Here is a 22,097-nt window from a genome sequence, read left to right as displayed (position 1 = left end):
GGTTCTAAGTCTTCTCCCAGCCCTGATATTCTGGGTTCTAAGTCTTCTGCCAGCCTGACATTCTGGGTTCTAAGCTTCCTCTCAGCTCTGACATTCTCTGTTCTAAATTCTGTCCCAGCTCTGACATTCTGTGTTCTAAGTCTTCTCCCAGCCTAACATTCTGGCTTCTAAGCTTCCTCCCAGCACTAATATTCTTCTCTGTTCTTAGTCTTCTCCCAGCTCTGACATTCTGGGTTCTAAAGTCCCTTCCAGCTCTGACATTCTCTGTTCTAAGGGCCTTCCTAGCCCCAACATCCTATATTCCTTCCACCTGGGTTTAAATCCCAGTTCCCAGAATCATATGCCAATGTTAAGAAAATCTATTCTCTTCTCACCTCCACCCCAACCTGAAGATTGCAGTGACTACCTTCTCTTCCCTTCTCTTCAGAGACATCTTGAGGACAAATGAGATAGCGTGGAAATGCCTCCAGCTCCTGGGATAAAAGGCGCTTGAGGAAGTTTTGCCTTTTGAGGATCTCCTGATATCAAATGCTACATGAGCTCCAAAGAATTCTCCCCTGAAGTCAGATGACAGGTATAGTCCAACCTTTAAGGCCTGACAGCTTTGGGCTCCCACCAGGCTTCACCAAGAACACCACCTTCCTCTTCAATTCTACCCAGTCTGGCTCCAGTCTTGACCTCCCTTCCTGTCTCTCCCAGGTCTCCTTGATTCCAGGTCCAATGCTCTATCCACTGTGCCACCAAGCTGCCCAAGGAATGCCTTGGCCCCAGAAAGCAGCACTAGAAGCACTAGTGGGGAGAAGCTGCCTAAAAGCCAATTTTAGGCTTCCTAACAATCTCAACTATCCCAAAGTAAAAAGGGTTGCTACAGAAGATAGTCCCAGGGAGGTAGATGGCACAGTGGACAATGTCTGGCCTGGAGTCAGGAAGATCTGAATTCAAATCAAGCCTCAGACACTTACTAGCTGGGTGACCCCAAGGCAAGTCACTTAACCTCATTTGCCTCAGTTTCCTTATCTGTAAGATGATCTGGAAAAGGAAATGGCAAATCACTCCGGGATCTTCATCAAGAAAGACCCAATGGAGGCAGCTGGGTAGCTCAGTGGATTGAGAGCCAGACCTAGAGATGAGAGGTCCTGGGTTCAAATCTGGCCTCGGATGCTTCCTAGCTATGTGACCCTGGGCAAGTCCCTTAACCCTTGCCCAGCCCTTACCATTCTTCTGCCTTGGAACCAATACATAGTATTGATTCTAAAGTGAAAAGTAAGGTTATTTCATTTAATAAAAAATTAAAATAAAAAAAAAAAGAAAGCCTCAAAAGGGTCTCAAAAAGTCAAACACAACTGAACATCAAGAACACGATGGACGCTGGGTTCCTCTCCCTCCCTCACTGGCATTCCTCAGCAGAACCTGGAAGACCACTTGCCACATAGAAGGGCTTCGTGGGTGTGGGTTGGATTAGATGGGCTCAGAGTTTCCTTCCCACTAGGAGATTCTGGCAGATGACTACATGACAATTTGTATGACGATGGTAGCTGACACATGTAACGTTTGCAATCTGCTTTTCACACATTAGTGTCCCATTTGATCCTCAAAACAGCAATCCTATAAAGTAAGAGCTATTGTTGTTCCCATTTTGCTGATGAGGAAACCAAGGGAAATGGGGTTAAGAGACTCGGCCCATAAGAAGACATATGGCAGCCTAGACACCCACGTCCCTATGATCCCAAGATTCTATCCACTATACCACGCTGCCTCTTTTATACAGAGAGTTTTTTCCACTAAGGGAGCAGAGACAATGAATTTTCCAGCTCTGGTCTTCCATTTTGGTCTAGAATGGAAGACTTTGCCTCTAGGTATCTTTTTTTTTTCCACCCTTACCTTCCTTCTTAGAATCAATATTGTATATTGGTTCCAAGGCAGAAGAGCAATAAGGGCTGGACAATGGGGGTAAAGTGATTTGCCCAAGGGAACACAGATATAAAGTATCTGAAGTCAAATTTGAACCCAGGACATCCCACCTCTAGGCCTGGCTCTCTCATCCACTGAGCTACTTAGCTACCCCCTCTATAGGTATCTTGCAAAATTCATAAAAACCAAAGCTATAGAAACTAGGTTTTCTCCCCTATATAGAAGAGTTGTACACACCAAGTTCAAACCCTCATGCCTTCTCTCCCAGACTACTGCAAATGGCCTCCTTATTTACCTTTGCCAGAACCAGGGATCACATCTTCCAGCTCTGAAACTCCTGCCTTAGGATGGCTGCAGCAATGATGGGGAAGGGCCTCCCCTGGCGAGCTCCGGCCATCCCTAACTCTGTGGCCGTACAGGCACAATCTTCCCACCGGCCCTCCATACTTCCCCCCTCCACCTGCCCCTTATCCTCACTGTCGAGGTGTGGAGTCCTACTGAAATCAATCCTGCCATTGCTTCTACAAAGACGATTTCCATCTCCTCACCATACCGTGGCCAAAAGAGCCATGTTTGCTCCCTCCAGATGGGGAGCTCCTTGAGGGCAGAGAGTGCCTTTGGTCTTTCTTTGTACCCCCCCTTAAATAAACATCAGGCTGTCCATCTCTCCTAGAAGATAGTCTGATGCAGGTGGAAGCAGGCCATCATTCATTTTAATTCCTTTCATGAATTCTTCTCTAATATAAGTGATGCGTGTCTTCCACAACACATGTGGGGCCCAGATCACATTACCCGCCATCTTGGGGAAAGAACATGGACCTCAAAATGTCAGAAAATGATGGTTGGTGGTTGATGCTTACTTTACATAATTCCGTATAGATTTTTATGTTCCTCCGGTAGAAAGCAAGCTCCTGAGGGCAAGACCTACTTAATTTTCCTCTTTGTATCCCCAGCCACTAGCACAGTGTCTGCCATGTGGGCATGGCTTGATATTTGTTGAATGGAATTAAAGATCTTGACTCTCTGAAAATGAAAAATTGCCTATTCGGGAGCCCCAGAAAAAGCCTGTCCCACACAGTGGGGACTCTATAGGTAAGCCTGGGGATCATTTGGAGCAGGGATGTCCAAGCCTTGGAGAAGACGTAACACGGAAGGGCGTAAAGCTCTTGGCACAACCTGTCCTCTTGCCTCTGGGGAAGAATGGGACCAAGAAAAGGAAAAAAAAGGCAAAACACAAACTATGAGGAATGATGATGACCAAAGGGAATGAAACTTAAATTGAATCAAGTTAGATTAATGAGATTGTCTGAAACTCGAGGGAGTGAGGGCTGCTTGGTTGTTGTCTGTTTGGGTTTCTTTTGTCTGGTGATTAAAAGGACCAGAGATTTCAGATGAAAAACTGCAGAAAGCCCATTCGAGTTGCCTAGGATGAGAGGACAAAATTGCCACCGCCAAGCTTCCCCCTTCTGCCTTTCCACAGCATCCTGCCCCTTGCCAAAAAAAAAAAAAAAGCAAATAGTGGCGGTTTAAAGTGGGGCCATTTTGTATCATTGGGGAGCTCCGGTTGCTATGATAACTTGGATGAATTTTCAAAGTTATTCGTTTCACGCACTCTCTCTGAGGAAATTGGCTATTTCTTTCTGTCCTGTAAAGGTTGTAATGCTGGGGGCAACACTAGAGGAATAGGAACACATCAGAATATGAAGAAGCAGGTGTCTTGGTTTCTCTCTGCCCTTTATTATCTGGATCTTTACCATGAGCCTCTGGTAATCTGATCTCTCCCCTGGCCTGGTAAATAAACTTTGAATTCCACATATGATTCTTCACAAAAATTTGAGTTTGCAAATTTTTTTAATAGGCTCCAGGGACTAATGGGAGTTTTTTTTCTTGGTGGTGTTTTTCCTCGGTGCAAGAAGCATGGGAAAAGGGTCTCCATGAAGTCAGGTAATCAGAAATAAGCACCCGGTTACATTAGTCATTTTGGGGGGTGTGGGGAGGCCCTAATTTAAAGTGGTAGCAACGCAAAATTCACCTGTTTTATGACTCAATTTTTCCACATAAACAAGAATGAGGCAAATTGATTTATTAAAGGTTTGACAAGGACCAGAGCTTTAAAATTCATTTCTGCCACATTTTTGTTTAATCCCGGAATCCTGGGTTGCAGGTAATTAGACTATTGACCTGAGCGACAGCTCCAGTTTCCAGCTCCCCTGGGTCTGGCTTTTATAAAAGCCAAGTATGTTTGGTCAATGGTCCCAGGCATTACTTCGGAATCTGAAAAGCTACATAAAGTGTTTCTTAAGAGAATTAACTCTGCGAGCAGTACATCGGCATTCGCTGGATACAAGGCAAGTGATAGCCAGGTTCCCAATTATGTCCAACCTTAAATCACACTGCTTGGTGGGATTTTTATATCCAGGCCCACAGGGAGTTATGCTAAGGCATATATTTGGCTGGCTTTCAAACCACGGCAACAAAACATGTGCTGGAGAAAATGATTCAAAGATATTCAGAAAGCACTCATTTATTTGAGATGGTCTGCTCACGTGAGACAATGAGCTGCTTCCCAGAATAGGCATCATCCATCAAGAAAGGCACTACAAACCCAACACATCCTGGCTGGAGTCCGACTCTCAGCCATCACACTGCAATGATTATTATTTATCATCTATCTTGCATCAAAGATGCAGATTGAGAACCGGATAGCACCCACCATCGCAGTTAGGTGAGCTCACTTGATGCTAAGCAGGGATTCCAGGGGGCAGCTGGCCATATGGCTAGCCCAGAAAAAGGCAAAAGGTAGAGATCGCATCACCGATCCCTGTTTGTTTTTATGCAGGAGCTCCAAAATTGGATGACAGGGAAAGTCACAACAACATGAAAAACTAGAATATCAGAGCTGAAAGGAGCCTTCAACTCCTTCCTCATACAGATGAGGAAATTGAGGGTCAGGGAGGGGGCTGATTTGCCCAGGATGACATAATTAGTTAATGCCAGAGCTAGGGCTCAATCTTGGCCAAAGTTCTAGCTTCCCAGGAATCATAGCCTGAGGACTCCCCCTTAAAGTAGCCAATGATATAATTCTTTCTTTGAAGGTAGAATGATTCTGTTTCCTCTTAGAAGCACCTCAAACTCAGTATGTCCAAAATGAGACTGAGAATAGAGTTATGAGAACTGATGATGGAAGGGATCTCAGAAGTCATCTAGACTAGCCCTCTTATTTAACAAATAAGGAAACTGAAGCCCAGGGAGGTTGTCACTTGCCCAAGATCACTGGGTAGTATTTGAGATAGTCATTCACTGAACCCAGGTCCTCTGCCTCTAAAGTATGTTCCACGCCTTAGTAAAAATAATAGATGCCATTTCTATAGTATCTGAAGATCTGCAAAGTAATTTACTTCTATCACCTGGAAGAAACCTCACAACAATCCTGTGAGATAAATAGGATCATAAGATCTGAAGGGACTTCAGAAGCCGCTTAGGTCAATCCTTCTTCCTTCATTTTGCTCTTTTCGATGCACCATATTATCTTTCTCCTTAAATCCTACCTTGGGTTTGCTGTTACTATTTCTGTCTGGCATACTGCCATTCACCCTGTCCCCCATAACCATAAGCTTGGTGTTCTCCAAGTCTCTTCCTCCATCCTCACCTTGAATCTCCACAATCAGTTACTGAGTCATAATGCAATCTCTGCAAGATCTCTTACATCATTATCTTCTTCCCTTATCCTACTGGCCCAAACCTAGTACAAGCCCTTATCATCACCGCCCATCTGGACTACTGAAATAGCCTCCTTTGAGGTCTATTCTTTCCAGCCTCTAAATGATCCTCCATACGCCTGTCAAAATCATGCATCCATCTGGTCATGTTGCTCCTCTGATCAAAAAATATCTTTAGTGCCTCCCTATTGCCAATCAGATAAAGCTTCAATTTCTTTAACCGACATTCCTGATCCTACACAATCTGGCCTCAGATAACCTTTCTCTGCCTCTCCCCCATGTATGATTGCCTTATCCAAAATGGACTCTCTGTCCTCTAAATATGCACATACTGTCCCACATACCTGCCTTTGCTTTCCCAGTCACTATAACGCTCTCCTTCCCCCTCCAGCCCTGTTTAGTGCCCAACTCAAAATCCTTGCCTCCTCGAGGAAGGCTTCCTTTGATTAATGATGGCCTTCCTAGTCAGATCTCACCAAGAATTGTGTTTTAAGACTTTTTAATGCATGATGTAATACTTTGTGCTGTTATTTCTCTTGCTGGCATTTTATCCTCTGATTAGGCTGTAAGATCCAGAAAAGCAGGGTGTTTGTCTAACTTAAACTTTGTTTTCTGGCAAATGGTAAGCCCTTAATAAACGTGTGATGAGTGAATGAATAGATGAATGAATGGATGAATGAAATGAGGATGAAGATGACAGTTGGGATGCTCCAGGAAATAAGATTGTTTGGACCAGAGGGAAAAACCATTGGAGAGAAAACACACAATCCTAAACTCCCCTTTCCCCACCCACCTACTTGAAAAGAGTTAGCAGCTGAGGGACTGAAAGACTTATAGATACGGAAGCTAAAAGGGATTTTTAAGATCTGGTCTGACTCGTTCATTTTATACACAATAAGCCTGACATGTAGAAAGAATAACTTGTGATTTGCCTAAAGTCACACAGGGTCAGAACTTGAGCCTGGGCCTTTGAACTCCAAATGCCAGGGTTCTTAGTCCTGCATTGAGTTGTCCTTCTCCCTGGATTCCCCGCAATAGTATATTAACTATGGTTCTATTAGCATGAAAGCCTATTTGTTTGCTCCTCGGCAGTGAGGCTCTCTTAAAGATTCGTTCATTGATACATCAAACATTTATTAAGCTGATACAATATGTAAGTCTTTGTGCTAGACTGGGGAAGAGGCAATTAATAAATAAAGTTATATAAGCCCTTTCTTGCTTCTGGAGATTCATAGGGACTTCTGGTGGCACACCAAGGGGCATGGCTGGGAGCAGGGGCTCATGCAAAGAAGGCTGGTTTGGGAATTGAGGAACATAAGTTCAAAGCCAGGCTCTATCATCCGCTACCTGTCTACCCTTCGGTAAGTGATTTCCTCTCTCTGAACCTCAGTTTCCTCATCTGTAAAATGAGAGGTTTGAATGAAAGGATGCCAAAAGTCTCTTTCCAAGTTCTATATTTGTGATCCTTTGTGCAATCCCTCAAGCAGTTGACAGTCTGGTAGGAGTGATAAGACAAAGACAAATGGGGTTCTCTGCTTGTAGTAAGTTTTATCTTTGCCTCCCTCCAGCTATGATACCCCAACTTTAACCTCTCAGAGTCCAAACTATCCCATCTAGAGAAGGGAATCACAGTCTCGGCACACTGTTAAACCACAGCGAATCATGAAATAAGAAAGAAAATATCCAGTTTGGACAGAAGAATCATCATTTCCTTTAAACCCAGGAACCTGGAATTCAAAAAGGGACAACAAGCACATGATATAAGGGAAAGCAGTCTGGATTTGGGTCAGAGGACCCAGCTCCTCTGGGTGACCTTGACAAGACAACTAACCTCTCTAGGCGTCAGTATCCTCAGCCCGAAGATGAAGGAATTGGACCAAATAAGCTCTACGGGACCTCCCAGTTCTAGGTCCTGCGAAAAATGCACTGAAAACAATGGTTCTTTCTTTAGCTATTAAATCCTCAAGTTTCCAAACCTCTCAATTTTAGGTTCCTGGTGGTTTTTCAAACCTTAAATTTAGTATTCCTAAGTAGAGCATCTGCAAAATAGACACAATGTTATAGGTCAGGGGTTGGGTGGCCTGAAATTTTAGCAAATGCTTCATCTTGGCTAGTAATGGGATAAAAAGACCAGAGGGAGGGTGGGGGGAAAGAACCAAGTCTCTTTTGGGCAGAAAAACAAGAAAGCCTCATAGTACAGTGAAAAGAAGCATATGGTACAGTGGAAAGAACCCCAGATTTGGAGTGAGAATGTCTCTTCTCAATTCTCGGTTCCTCCTTTTAGTAAAAATAATAGACTCCGGTTCTATAGTACATTTAGAGTTGCAGAGTAATTTACATATTAAATTGTAATTTAATTTAATATGTAAATATTGTAAATGTAAATCGACGAGCCCTGAAATAACCCTGAGATAAATAGGATCATAAGACCTGAAGGGACCACCTAGATCAGTTCTCCCTCCACCATTCTGTTATTTTAATTCCTATTTTACAAATGAGGAAACTGAGTCTAAGTTAAGTCAACCAGTCAAGCCGGTGAGCATTTATTTATTTATTAACCCTGTGCCTGGTACTATGACTGGTGTAAGGTCACTCACTCAATGATTAAGTGTAAGATGTGGGATTTAAAACCAGGTCTGAAATCCGGCCTCAGACACTTCCCAGCTGTGTGACCCTGGGCAAGTCACTTGACCCCCATTGCCCACCCTTACAACTCTTCCACCTAGGAGCCAATACACAGAAGTTAAGGGTTAAAAAAAATTGAAAAAAAAAAAAACAGGTCTGTTTTTAGGCAGTCTTTCAAGGACTCCCATTTTCTCATCTCTAAAATGAAAAGATTCCACTAGATGCCCTCGAAAGCCCCTTCTACCTCTGAATCTATGATCGTCAGGACACCAAGGATGGAAACAGAGATGGCATTTCTTCTCAGAGATGGCAGCCTTATCATGCTGAGCAACAAGGGCATATGACCACTGGGGCTGAAACTCCATTACTTTTAAAGACAAAGGGCACACCATTTCACTACTGGTCAACAAAATAAGGAAAAGTAATTTACACACACACACACACACACACACACACACACACACACACACACACACACTAGCATGACCAATCACTAGCACATACAGGGATAGGATGGGGACGTTTAACCAATTGAACCAAGAATGTTAATTAGACAGTTTAATCCTAACAGAAGCTGGAAAGTAAAACAGACAGAACAAATCCAAAATGAGGAATCAATGCAGTCAACTGAAGGATGGAAACAATTCAGGCACAAGTGATCCAAAAGCTTTTGGGACAAGCAGTGAATGATTTTTTTTTTTTTTAGCTTATGTGCATGAGAGAGAAAATAGCTTCAAGAACAGAAATATGCAGACTTGCCAACTGTGAGTTTTTGATATATAGAAAAACAATGAATGATTTATAAAGTTGCTAATTTGTGTTACTTAATCTTTAGGAAACTCTTTATATTTACGATTAAATGAACCAATAAATGTGAGATATGCCAGCTAGGGAATTATAGGACTCTCTTTTTTAATGATTAACACAGTGCTAGGCACTGGGTTTAGTCCATATTTGTTGCCTGGATTTCACACAATGATTTTCAGGTTGGGAAACAGCCAACACCATACAACAGAAGTGAATTGTTTTCTCCCATCACAGTTCGGAAGGTAGAGGACAGAAATTATCAACCCCATTTTTCAGCACAGAATCCAAGCAGTAGAGATTCTTTTCTCCTAGAAAGAGTGAGCTCTCCTAGTTGTTCTTTGGAGATTAGATTGTAGCAACTGTCAAGTCTTAGAACATTGTCATCTCTCAAAAGGGGCCTAACTGCCTAGGGATGGGAGGTCCTAGGTTCAAATCTGGCCTCAGACACTTCTTAGCTGAGTGACCCTGGGCAAGTCACTTAACCCCCACTGTCTAGCCCTTACCTCTCTTCTGCCTTGGAAACCAATACACAGTATTGGTTCTACAGCAGAAGGTAAGGGTTTTAGAAAAAAAAAAGGGGGGGGGAGAAGGGCTAAGTATGCATAAGGAAACAGAAAATCTCTGAGTTTCAGAGTGGAAGGGAGCCCAAGGGTCATCAGACCTAAGTCAAACCAGCTATAAGAATCCCTGCTCCCACACACAGCAAGTGGCCTCCCAACTCATGCTGGCAGAATGAATTGCAAGAAGGGAACCCACTCTTTCCCTCAGCGTCACATTCCTTTTAGGAGATAACAGTTTTGTTTATTGGGAAGTTTTTCCTTAAGTCAAACCCCAAACCATTTACAGCCTCCACCCACTGCTTCTAGTTCGGCGGATGAAGCCAAAAATAACATGACCAATCCTTCTTTCATGGAACACCCTTTTAAACACTTGAAGGTACCTGCCATGTTTCTCCATTCCTCCCTAACCTTCTTTCTTCTAGATCAACCCCCCTCAGTTCCTTGAAATGATCTTCTTGGGGCCCTTCAGCATCCTGGGGGGGTTGTAACTTTTTAGATAGATGGAAAACGCCTCTCGCATACATAGAAGTCTACGATAAGCAGCTGGCTGGTCAACCAACAGAAGCAGTCCGTTAATAGAGAGAGATACATAGAGATGGAGATGGAAAGAGAGAAGAGAGAGAGAAATGATATCGAAATGGATAGAGATTTAATATCGATATATATCATAGATGAGATAGAAATTATAAAGAAATATAGATATTGAAATAATAAAAATAGAAATAGATAAGATATATACGAATAAAAGATAAATATATAGAAATACAAATAAAAGATATAAGAGATATGATATATAAATAAGAAATATAAGATGACAGAAATAGGTATGATAGATATAAATAAAAGATAAATATATAAATAAAAGAGATAAGAAAATATAGAAATAGATATATCTTTTGAGAGGGATATATAGACGAGCTATAAATGACAGAGAAAGGTATGCTAGATATAGCTAAATATAAAAAATAAATTATGTATAAATATAGATGGGATAGATATAGATGATAAAGAAAGATGGAGATAGAAGAAATAGACGTATGAATATAGATTATATATAGAAGTAGATGAGATAGCTGTAGATGATAGAAATAGAGAGAGATGATAGAAATCATGAGAAGCCACTGAATTTAGACATTGAACCGGGCCCAGAAATGAACAGAAGGAGAGCACTCTAGATTGTCTTTGAGAAAATACACAGTGCTTTTAGTAACCTAAAACAAAGTCTCTTCTCAATATTCTTAGGTTATGTTCTATGGCTGTGAGTCATGGACACTAGTCTGAAGAATTCAAGTTGTAGAGGCACGAGGAAGAAGCTACCCAACACATTTCAAATGAATTACTGCGTATAAGAGCAAAGGAAGTGATCAGGGAGACATGTGGCTGGGAAAGAGCATCTTGGGTGAAGATCAAAAGATAATTATTATTATTATCAGGACTAAGCTATTTTCATAAGGTTTCCAAAGTGCTTTCTATGCTCCCTTTGGATACACACGATGTCAAGACGATTAAGAGGATCTGAACTCAAGTCTTCCATCCATCACACCACACTGGCAAACCATGCTGGGGAGCCGTGACTTAAAACTCAAGGTTCTTGAACACTTTGATTTGATCAATGACTAGCCTATGATATGCTTGAGGGGCCATCCATGTAATGAGACCACAGATACATCCAGCTATCAAATCACCCACTGAAGTCCCATTCCATTGCTCTCTGACAGCACGATGGTGCTCCTGGGTCATGGAAGTCATGAATCTACTTAAACATCCTCCAAGCTGAGGATGAGCTCGGACCAGGGTACTGTGACAAGACTAAGAACTTTGGCCCTCTTACTTCAGCCACCATCTATGATGTAATGTAAGCATCACTGGACTTGGAGTCCACAGAGATCAGGGTTCAAATCTCTAGCCTGACATTTACTAGCTGTGCAATTGTGAACAAATCACTTAACCTCTTTGGGCTCTCGACTGCCTCATCTGCAAAGTGGAGATGATACATTTAGTATTTGTCTTTCAGGGTTGTTTTAAGGATTAAATAAGATAATTGGGCAAAGTGCTTTGCAAAAAAAAAAAACCTAAAGCATTATTATATAATGTCAGCTATCATCATCATCATTATTATTATCCCAATCTGACCCCAAATTCTTTGGGCTGATCTATATACTCAGATTTAATTCTGCTTACTCAGGGATCTATTTAAGGATATGTCTGAAAAGAATGCAACTGTTCCATATCTGCCTCAGTTTTTATCTCAGAACTTCTGAGCAGGTCAGGTCTCTTCTACACACTTCAATTTCTTCATCTGTAAAATGAGGCAGTTGGACTCAATGGATTACTTAAGTCCTTTCCAAGTCAACAAGTCAAGTCCAAGAAGCATTTATTAAGCGCTTACTATGTGCCCAGTATTGTACTAAGTCCTGGGAATACAAATAAACCCCCCCCCCAAAAGTCTCTGCCCTCAAGGAGCTTACATTCTAATGGAGGGAGTCAATATATAAAAGGAAATTGAATAAAGAGGCCAGGAGTAGGCACCCACTGAAGAGCATTATAGGGAAGTCTGGAGTGAAGCCTAAAGAGAAATGAAGAAATGGGTAGCCTAGGGACCATTTCATAAACTGTGATTCTAGAGTCAGCCATCTACTCAAAGGGAGAAGGTGCAGGTACTTTTGGAGGTGTGAATTCCAGGGCTGATGTGATCTTTCAGGATGAAGAGGTCTCTGGGACACGATGGAGAAGTCTGGAGGGATCCCTGCACAACAATTCAGAACACAATTGATCCCAGAACCATTCTAGAATCAGGAACTTTCTCCATACCATTCTCTGGTCGCTTCAGTTCAGACATACTCCATCGGTGTTGGGTTAAAATGGGATAGCTTTGGGAACTGCAGGTCCAGATAAACCACCTTGACAAAAGAGGTTTAGGTCTTTCATTGGGCACTAGAAAGCTGCCCAATAAATTCAATCCCATGAGCCAAAGGCAACACAAGTTCTCCAGCTCCCAGTCTAAGGACTCCATCCCTAGGTGTCTAAAAAGGTCCATTTCACTATAAACTAACTGAGAACTTAATGCCTCTACTTGTACGAACCAGCTACTGTAATGCTCTGATAAAGACTGCAACGGGATTGAAAGGAGTCACATGGGGCAGCTTTAGCTGTGTAAGACACGTCTCCAGAGTTCTACAACTAGGTCCCCGACTAGCCGATTTGAGTACAGGAGTGATTGTTGCAGTGGAGTATGAGGGCTACGATGGCATAATGTATTTGAGACCCAGTGAGTTGAAAATGCTATTTCTGCCTTAAAAAGTAGAATGGCACCATGTGGAAAGCTCAATTAATTGCTTAACTCTAGCCATTCCCTATTAAAGAAAAAAAAAAGATTGAGGAAGGTTCAGACTGCCCAAGAAAAAATCATTTTTTTCAGGAAAATGGTCCATGCTTTGGTCCTGTCCAAGAAACTTGAGAAGTAAGCTAAGGGCATGCAAGGGGTCCTCCAAAGACTCCAATCAAAAACAAAAGAAAAAACAAAATCCACAGAAGCCACAAAGTTAGCAGAAAGTCTCTGAAGTCCCACTGTAAATTTAGCCCAGTCCTTGGCAGAGGGCAGAAAAATCAGGAAGGTCAAGGTTGAGATTTACCTTCCCATAATCATCATCTATAAGGGGATTCCCAGAGTCTAGCTAGGACAGCTAGGTGGCAGAGTGGATACAGTCCTAAGCCTGGACTCAGGAAAACCTGAATTCGAATTCAGCCTCAGACATTTAACAACTAAGTAACCCTGAGCAAGACATGTGGTTTATTGCCTCAGTCTCCTTATTTGTAAAATATGGATAATGTTATCTATCTCCCTAGAGATAGAAGGTCCTAGATTCAAATCTGGCCTCAGATACTTCATAGCTGTGTGATCCTGGGCAAGACACTTAACCTCCATTGCCTAGCCCTTACCCCTCTTCTGCCTTGGAACCAATACATGACATTGATTCTAAGATAGAAGGTAAGGGTTTTTAAAAAAAATATCTATATATATATATAATATCTCACAAAATTGTTGTGAGGAAAAATGAGAACTTTATTAAAGTTTTGCAAAACTATGTAAACTTTGCAACACTATGTAAACACTAGATAATTTTGTCATTATAATTATTATTCTCTTGGCCTCAGTTTCTTATCTGTAAAATTAGGAAATTGGATTAGATAAGGGGTTCTTAAAACTTTTGCAAATTCTGTCTCTCTTTGGCAATCCAGTGATACCTAATATTTTTAAATGTATAAAATAAGATGCATAAGATTAACTAGAAAACAATTCTACTAAAATAGTTTTTAAAGTTCTTTAAGTTTATGTACCCTGATTTTAAACTCCCTTATACCTAGAATTATATTGAAACCAATTATATTGAAATATAGTTATCAAAATATTTTTTAAAACAACTTCAGAAGGGGCTAGGTAGTTCAGGGGATAAAGAGCCAGACCTGGAGTCATAAGGTCCTAGATTCAAATCTGACCTCAGATACTACCTGGTCAAGTCGTTTAACCCCAATTGTCTAGCCCTTACAGTTCTTCTGCCTTGGAACTAACACTTAGTATTGATTCTAAGAGAGAAGGAAAAGGGCTTAAAAAACAAAAAACAAGTTCAGAGACCTCAAGTTAAGAACCCTTGGATTTCTAAATTCCCTGCCAAATCTTAAACTTATGTTTGATTATATCTCTCTTATTTTACAGGCAAAGAAACCAAGACTTCCAAAGGCATGTTGCCATCTTCTCTAGGCTAAACCTCTCCAGCTCCTTCATTTTATCCTCATATAACAGGTATACAAGGCACTTCACCATCCTAGTTGCCCCCACACAACACTCTTCAGTTAATCTGTCTCTCTCCTAAACCTGGATGAAGCTAGATGGAGTTAGGAACAGACTGGGACTATCACTCCTCTATTCCTAGAAGTTAAACCCCTCTTAATGCAGTCCAACATCCCATTTGTTTTTGGGAGGGTTTTTTGACTCACGTCCCACTGCTGACTTTATTGAGTTTACACCCCACTAAACTCTCCCCCCCAAAAAAAACTTTTCCAGAACAATGGCTAACTATGACTTTCTCATCTTAAACATTTGAGATTGATTTTTTTGTCCCCAAGTACAAGATTTTACATTTATCCTTCTTGAGTTTCATCTTATTATAGACTTTTATTACCATAAAACCCAAGATATCTTTTGCTTTGGGGGACGAGGGGGTTGCCATATCACACTGTTCACTCAGGTTTTAAATCCAATAAATTCTCCCTCCTCCTGAGATTTTTTTCCCAGGAACTGTTAAATCCCCCAACCTCAATTTGTGGAATTTATTTTTTCATATGTAGACTCATTTTTTAAAAATTCTATTGAACTTCATATTGATTCGCCCCATTCTTCTAGCCTGTTGAGATCTTTTTGGACTATGACCCCGTGATTCAGTGTCTTAACTGTCCTTCAGTTCATCTTTATGCCTTCTATGCTTTGACTGAAGCCAATGGATATATATATATATCCAGAAAAATGCTGGATTTGCAGAGGAGAGGTTAAGTGTCTCTCCTAGTCACACAGCCAAAATGTTTCAGAGACAGAACCTGGTCCCATGTGTTCTTAGTTGGCTCAGCTCCACTAAAATTAACTTAAACATAGTTTCATTTGTCTAACTTAAAATACTCTATTGTAGTATCTTAGTACTTTGAATAAAGAAATTCTTTTAAATATGTTACTAAATTCATAGCAGCTATCTTCATGATTTTTAAAAATTAATAGATAACCATCAGATAGAAGATTATGAATTTTTTATATTAAAAAACACTTTGCAAACTTTTTTCCTCTTCAATTCAATAAACACTAATTAAGCACCTACTATGTGCAAAACCCTGGGCAAGGACCTTGGAATTCAAAGACATAACTCTCCCTCCCTTTAAAGTGTTTGTATTTTACTGCATTTAAAAAATAATAATAAATCCTTACTCTCCTTCTTAGAAGTATCAGTTCCAAGGCAGAAGAGCAGCAAGGACTAAGCAATTGGGGTTAAGTGGCTTGCCCACAGTTACATGGCTAGCAAGCGCTTGAGCCACAGTTGAACTCAGGACCTCCTGACTCCAGGTCTGGCTCTCTATCCATTGAGCTATCTAGCTGCCCTGCCTCTCCATACTAGCACCTTTCCTCTATTGGTTATCTCTAATTTATTTCATATATATTCTATTTGCATGTAGCAGTTTTCATGTCTTCTACCCCATCTATCTTTGAGGGCAAAGGCTGTTTTTACTTTTCTTTGTATCTCTAACACTCAGTGACCTGGCACGCAGTACGCACTCCACAAATACTTTTTGACTGACTGACTATGACTTTATGGTCTCATTTGATCCTCACAATAATCTTGTGGAGTGGTTATAAGTGTTTTCATCCCTATTTTACAAGGGATTGAGACTCCAAGAAGTTAAGGGATATTCCCAGAATTACATTCACTAGCCAGTAAGTGCCCAGAGGCAGGAATCCAATCCAGCTGTAGTTTATATTTCCTGTATAAATAATGAGACTCAAGTTCAGCACCTTTGCCCCTATACCACAAGGCTTCCATCTTGTCAACCAACAACCATTCATTAGGCACTTCCCAAGTGTCAGTCACTATGATGAGTACTAGAGATACAAGCAGTAAATGAATCATTCCTGACCCTCAGGATTACATACTTTTTAAAAATTCAATTTTATTTTCAATTTGAATTCTTTCCCTCTCACCTTCTCCTTCCCCCATTCATTGAAAAAGCAAGAAAAAACCCATTACAAACATAATCAAGCAAAATAAATCCCACATTAGCCATTTACCAAAAAAAAAAAAAAAAAAAAAATCTGCTTCCATCTTTACTCGTCTGGGGGTGGATGGCATGTTTCATCATGAGTCATCATGTGGTTAGTTCCATCCTGTTGTTGAGAATGCCCGAGTCTTTCAAAGTTGTCTGTCCCTACAATATTGTGGTTATTGCATAAACTGTTCTCCTAGTTCTACTTAATTTACTTTGTATCAGTTCACATAAGACTTTTCCAGGTTTTTCCTGAAATGGTCCCCTTCATCATTTCTTATGGAATAGCAGATTACATTCAAGTGTCATAACTTATTTAGCCATTCCCCCAATTGATGGGCATTCCCATACTTTCCAATTCTTTGCCAGTATAAAAAAGAGCTTTTTCTTTTTCTTTGATCTCTTTGGAGTATAAATTTGGTAGTAGCATTACTGGGTCAAAGGGTTTACCTAGATTAAATTGCTTTCCATACTGGCTAGACTACTTTACAGCAACACTCACCGTATCTGTTTTCCCACAGTCCTTCTGAAGGATGAATATCTGGAGGAATATTGATGGGCTCTGGATGTTTATTATTCTACCATCTTAGCAACCAGAAGCAGGATTCCCCATCAGCATTTTTCATTTTCCTTTTTTGTCAACTTTGCCAACCTTAGAATTGTTGCAATTTGCATTTCTCTTACTAGTGGCTTGGGTCATTTTTTCATATGGCTTTTGATAGCTTGGATCTCTTCTTCTAAAAACTGCTTATTCATGCTTTGGCCATTTATCAATTGCGGAATGGCTCTTCTTCTTATAAATCTGAATCATTTCTCTCCATATCTTAGAAATGAGAACTTTAAAAGAAAAATTTGCTAAAAAGATCGACTTCTCATTTTAGCTGACTTGGTTTTGTTTGTACAAACTTTTACATTTTATGGAATGAAAATTGTCCATTTTACTTCTTGTGAATCTTTCTATCTTATTTGGAATTCCTTCCCTATCCATAGATAAAACAAGCTCTACCTTCTAATAGGGGAGATAGCAAATACATGTAGAAGTATGTAAATGAATAAATGAATAAAGAACTTATTAAAAATACTATGTGCAAAGCACTATATTAAGTGACAGGAATACAAATACAAAGTCCTTGCTCTCAATGAGTTCACATGCCAGTGGAGAGACAACCCATATGGAAGGTTTCAGCTGCAAATTGGATGGAAAGGCCCCATGGTCCTTAGGGTGTGGTGGCAAACCAGATGCTCAGGATTCTTTTTTTAATATCATACTTCATATATACAATAACTTTGACATGATGGTTACTTTCCATCAGGCCAGCCAAAGAAAGGTTGGCAGGCAGTGGTTTAAAGAGCAGTTTGCAAATATCCATAGAGAGAAGTCTGTATGTGGACCTCTTTCCTCAAAGGAAGGGCTTCCTTCCTCAGTATTTCACATTCCCAGCTTTGAACAGAGACTACCAGCATCCAGCACCCAGGTAAGCCAGAGACAAATGATACTCTGGATGTTGCATTTGAGGCCCCCTTTACCAGGCTTGAACAAGTTAATTTTTCTACCCCGAGCCTGTCATCGTTTAAAATGTGGTGCTAGTTAGCAGTAATTATGCAAATGTAAGCAGCCATTTCTATTTTTAAAAGGGGACCCCTTTTAGAAATTTTCACATCCAGAAACGTTTAAAATAGCTAGTCCACTGATGTTTTCGTTTTATTCAAAATGTTTGTGCGGATTTAAATACCGGTTGAGCTGCAACCAAAGTAAGTTAAACATTTACTTTCTATTAAACATCTAAATCAGAAGATTAAAACCTGCTTTATATGTAACAGAAAGGAACAGTCCAATCAGCACAGCAGCAGCTTAACTGGTACTTAATGCCAAGCAGTGCCGGTGTGGAGAGGGAATCAATTTGGGAAGGGAGGGATTTCTTTAAACTCTTCAAAAAAGGAAAAATACATTTGAACAAATCTTTTAATTATAATATCTTCCAAAGAACCTACAAAGCCTTTTTTCTTTCCAAACCTAATGCTTTTTTAAAGACAGCTCTTGCCTCTTAATTCCAAATGAAATATTTGGTATGGCATAATTAAGTTTTATTTCATGTTATTTTTAATGGCCTCACAGAAATGGATGGAAGCAGTATCTTCCTGCTTTAAAGAAAGATTCCAACAACACCTTCATCTATGTAAACAGTCTGAGGACGGCAGGCTCCTCAGTTCTAATCTAGAATAGTAGCTCACTCCACGTGCCCAGCTGGCCTCAGTTATACAAACACCAGAGTCCAGAAGACAATGATAAGAGTGAGGAAATTGGGTTCTTCATACAAAGGAGCCTTTAATCATGATTTCGTGGAAAGGGTGTTGGACTTGGAATCATAGCAGCCAGATCCAAATCTAGACTCAGATACTTATTACCTCTGTGAACTTGGGCAAGCTGCTCCCCCACCTTGTGAGCCTCAGCTTCCTCATCTTTAAAATGAGGAGAGTGCACAAGATGGTCTCTGAGGTCCCTTCAGCTCTAGATCTATGATCGTAGGACCCTGGGCAAGTCACATAAGCTCCTTAGATCTCACCATCCCCATCTCTAAACAGAGAGGAAGGACTACATATTTACATAAATATGGTCTTCTAAAGATCTAAATCTACAATCTTACCAAAAGGCACACCTCGGTTACAAAAATACTGAATGTTGGAGCTGGAAGAGAACTAGTCCAACTACCTCATTTTACACAAGAGAAAACTGAGGCCTGAAGAGTTTCAATGAATTCACCCACCCATGGACACAGCTTAAAAATGGCAGCAGGCAGGAACTGAACCCATGTCTGACTCCAAAATTCAGAGCTCTTTCCACCATATCATACTTCCTCCTCACTTTCAAATGAATGATATCTGCCCACCCACCCAGCTCCTCTTCTTTATCATCTCTACTCTGAAACAGGAATCCTGATTTTTAAATGTTTAAATAGCAATGGGGCAGCTGGGTAGAGGATGAACAGAGGAATGGAGAGACCAGAGGCAGGAAACCCAATTAGGAGGTTATTGCAATAGGTTAGGCAAAACATGGTAAGAAATTAAACTAAGGTAGTAGTCACGAGAATAGAAAGGAGTCTGATGCAAGATGTCTTTAGTATAAAATCACAAGAAATGACAATTGATTGAGTATGAAGGGAGAGGAAGAGAAAAGAAGTTTGCAAACCCAGGTGACTGGAAAGGATGATGGTGGCATCCTTGACAGAATTAGGAGATTTAGGAAGACAGAAACACTTAATACAAAAATATATCCCACTCCACCCCCCCATCCTACGCATAGACAATTGAATAGCTCCATTTTAATGGCTCCAGTGCCTAATTCCCATGCACGTTTGCCCAACCTTTCACATGCTCAACCTGCCCTTTGTTTTTGGTCATCTCATCAACTAGCCGAAAGGCATCTGACTTGAAGAGAGCAACAGAAAGAACTGATATTATGCAAAACATTCCATTGGCTGGCTGCCAGACTTTATCCAAATATGTGACATTTGAAGCTCTTGTAAAAGAACAGCATGCCCACCCATACTAACAAGGTTATTAGCGGCAGCTCCAGGGGATTTGTACTGGATACACTAGTATTCTTGGTTGCCAGGCTGGAGAGAGATGTCTTCTTATCTAATGAGTGTAACATTTCACATAGCCAAAAAAGCCAAAGGAACTTTTCTCAGCTTTCTTTGTAACTGATGGGGTCCTCTAATGAGAAGTGTGGGGCTTTGAAAAACTAACAAGCACCCTGATTTATCTATTGTGCTTTTCAGGGTATTCTACAGTAGCTTCTATTTTGTTCTCAGTGCAGATAGTGAAACCTTTAGAAAAAATTAAAAGTATTTCTCAAAATTGAATAACAATACCAGAATTACAATAATCTTTATTTAAAAAAAAAAACGGCCTTGACTTAATTTCTGATGAGTCTCTCCAAATTTGGCTGGGCTCAATTAACCAATCAACTTACTGAGGAGTCAACTAGCATTTATTAAGCAGGTACTACAGGCCAGATAGGAGAGGAGAAGAAGGGAGGGGGAAGGAAGGAAGGAAGGAAGGAAGGAAGGAAGGAANGCCCAGGGCCACATAGCTAAGAAGGGTCTGAGGTCACATTTGAATCCAGATCCTCCCAATTCCAGGCCTGGAGTTCTATCCACTGAGCCTCCTAGCTCTTCAATCAATCTTTAATTGTCTTCAATCATATTTTTTTTGGTCCACAATCTGATTTCTAATAGCACTATTGCTTATGAATCAGACAGCCTCTGGGAATTCTAGCTTTCTTCAAGACTCAGTATAAGAGCCCCTTCCACCAGAGCCTTTTCCAAGTCTCTCCAGTAACTAGTCTTCTCTGTGATCATTTGAGTATGTCTGAATATGAATGGACTGGGTCACTATTATTTTCTTTTACTTTCTAGAGAAAGAGACAGAGAGGGGAGGAGAGATAGAGAAAGGAAAAGGGAGGGAGGGAGGGAGGGAGGAAGGAAAAGGGAGGGAGGGAGGAAAAGGAAGGAGGAAAAAGGAAGGAAGGGAAGTGGGATAGGGAGTCAGGGAGACAAAGAAAAAGGAAATCTCTTGCTTTCAAATGGCTTACATTTTATCTGGGTTGCCACTATGGGCATATATAAACTTACTGAGAATATTTGTGCACAGAATACAAAATAAATATCAGGTAGAAAATCTAAGAACTTATGCTCCAAGACTTTTCAACTTCATAGAATACTTCAGAGGCCTCTTCTTTAGCCAATACCTCAAGAACCCAGGCTGGTCTCCACACCATGATGAGGAATTAGAGCAGGGTTCTTAGCAGAGAACCTATGAACTTTACTACCTGAGATAAAAACTTCCTAATCAAAGTGTAAATGAAATTCCAGAACAATAGTTAACATATTTAAGGAAGCCAGGAAGATCCAAATACCCTAAAAATTTCTATGCATATATACTTCAATAATGTGTAAATTATAAAATTAAACTGAACTTAAATCCTGCTTTGCCATTTAGTAGCTATGAGACCTTGGGTAAGCCACTCCTCCTTCCCTGAGTCTCAGTTTCCTCACTGGCAAAAGTTAAAGCACTAGAAGCCTTTCCCATTCTAAAACTTCCAACCTATCACTCTTCCAAATAGCCCTCAATAATTCAACAAATAGCTATTAAGTAACTAAGACATGCAAATCACTACACAAGGTGCTGGGGATACAAAGAGAATACAAATACAAATACAAAGAGATTCCTGCCCCAAGGTTTACTAAAGGAACACAAATATCATATGGAAAAAATGAAGAGGGGAAGAACTCTCCAAATGAAGGCCTTTAAGGAACACAGGGAACATATAGGAGAAGAGAAAATGGCTTTGGCATCAAGAGAACCTGGGTTTAAAACCATACTGCTGGAAGGCACAGCATCAACTTCTCCCAGTGCCCTCCTTTATAGACTTAGCTCACTCCACTTTGCATCTGCTGCTCTGCCTTGGTTACAACTCATAAAATAAGATGTCCTTTTCCCATACTGCCCCTGGTGTCCCCATCCTTTTCCCCTCTTCTTTCTAGTCTCCTTTTGTGTATCATCTCCCACTTTAGACTATAAGCTCCTTGAGGGCAAGGACCCTCTCTCTTTTGTTAATGATATCTCCTCCTGTTTAGCAAATTGCTTGGCAAATAGTAAGCACTTAAAAAAT

General features: G+C 40.6%; 1 protein-coding gene across 1 annotated transcript in view; it reads right to left on the bottom strand.

Moving 5' to 3' along the window:
• LOC123240952 (calmodulin-binding transcription activator 1-like) overlaps positions 1–22,097 on the bottom strand; it is a 1,231,619-nt gene that overhangs the window by 1,079,434 nt on the left and 130,088 nt on the right. Inside the window, exon 5 of the mRNA XM_044668663.1 lies at positions 6,235–6,259. Coding sequence (XP_044524598.1) covers positions 6,235–6,259 — 25 coding nt within the window. The remainder of the gene's footprint in view (positions 1–6,234; positions 6,260–22,097) is intronic.

Source organism: Gracilinanus agilis, chromosome 3, assembly GCF_016433145.1.
Source record: "Gracilinanus agilis isolate LMUSP501 chromosome 3, AgileGrace, whole genome shotgun sequence".
Classification (NCBI taxonomy): Eukaryota; Metazoa; Chordata; class Mammalia; order Didelphimorphia; family Didelphidae; genus Gracilinanus; species Gracilinanus agilis.
Note: the sequence above shows the minus strand (reverse complement) of the source record. Positions and strands in the feature narration are given on the sequence as shown.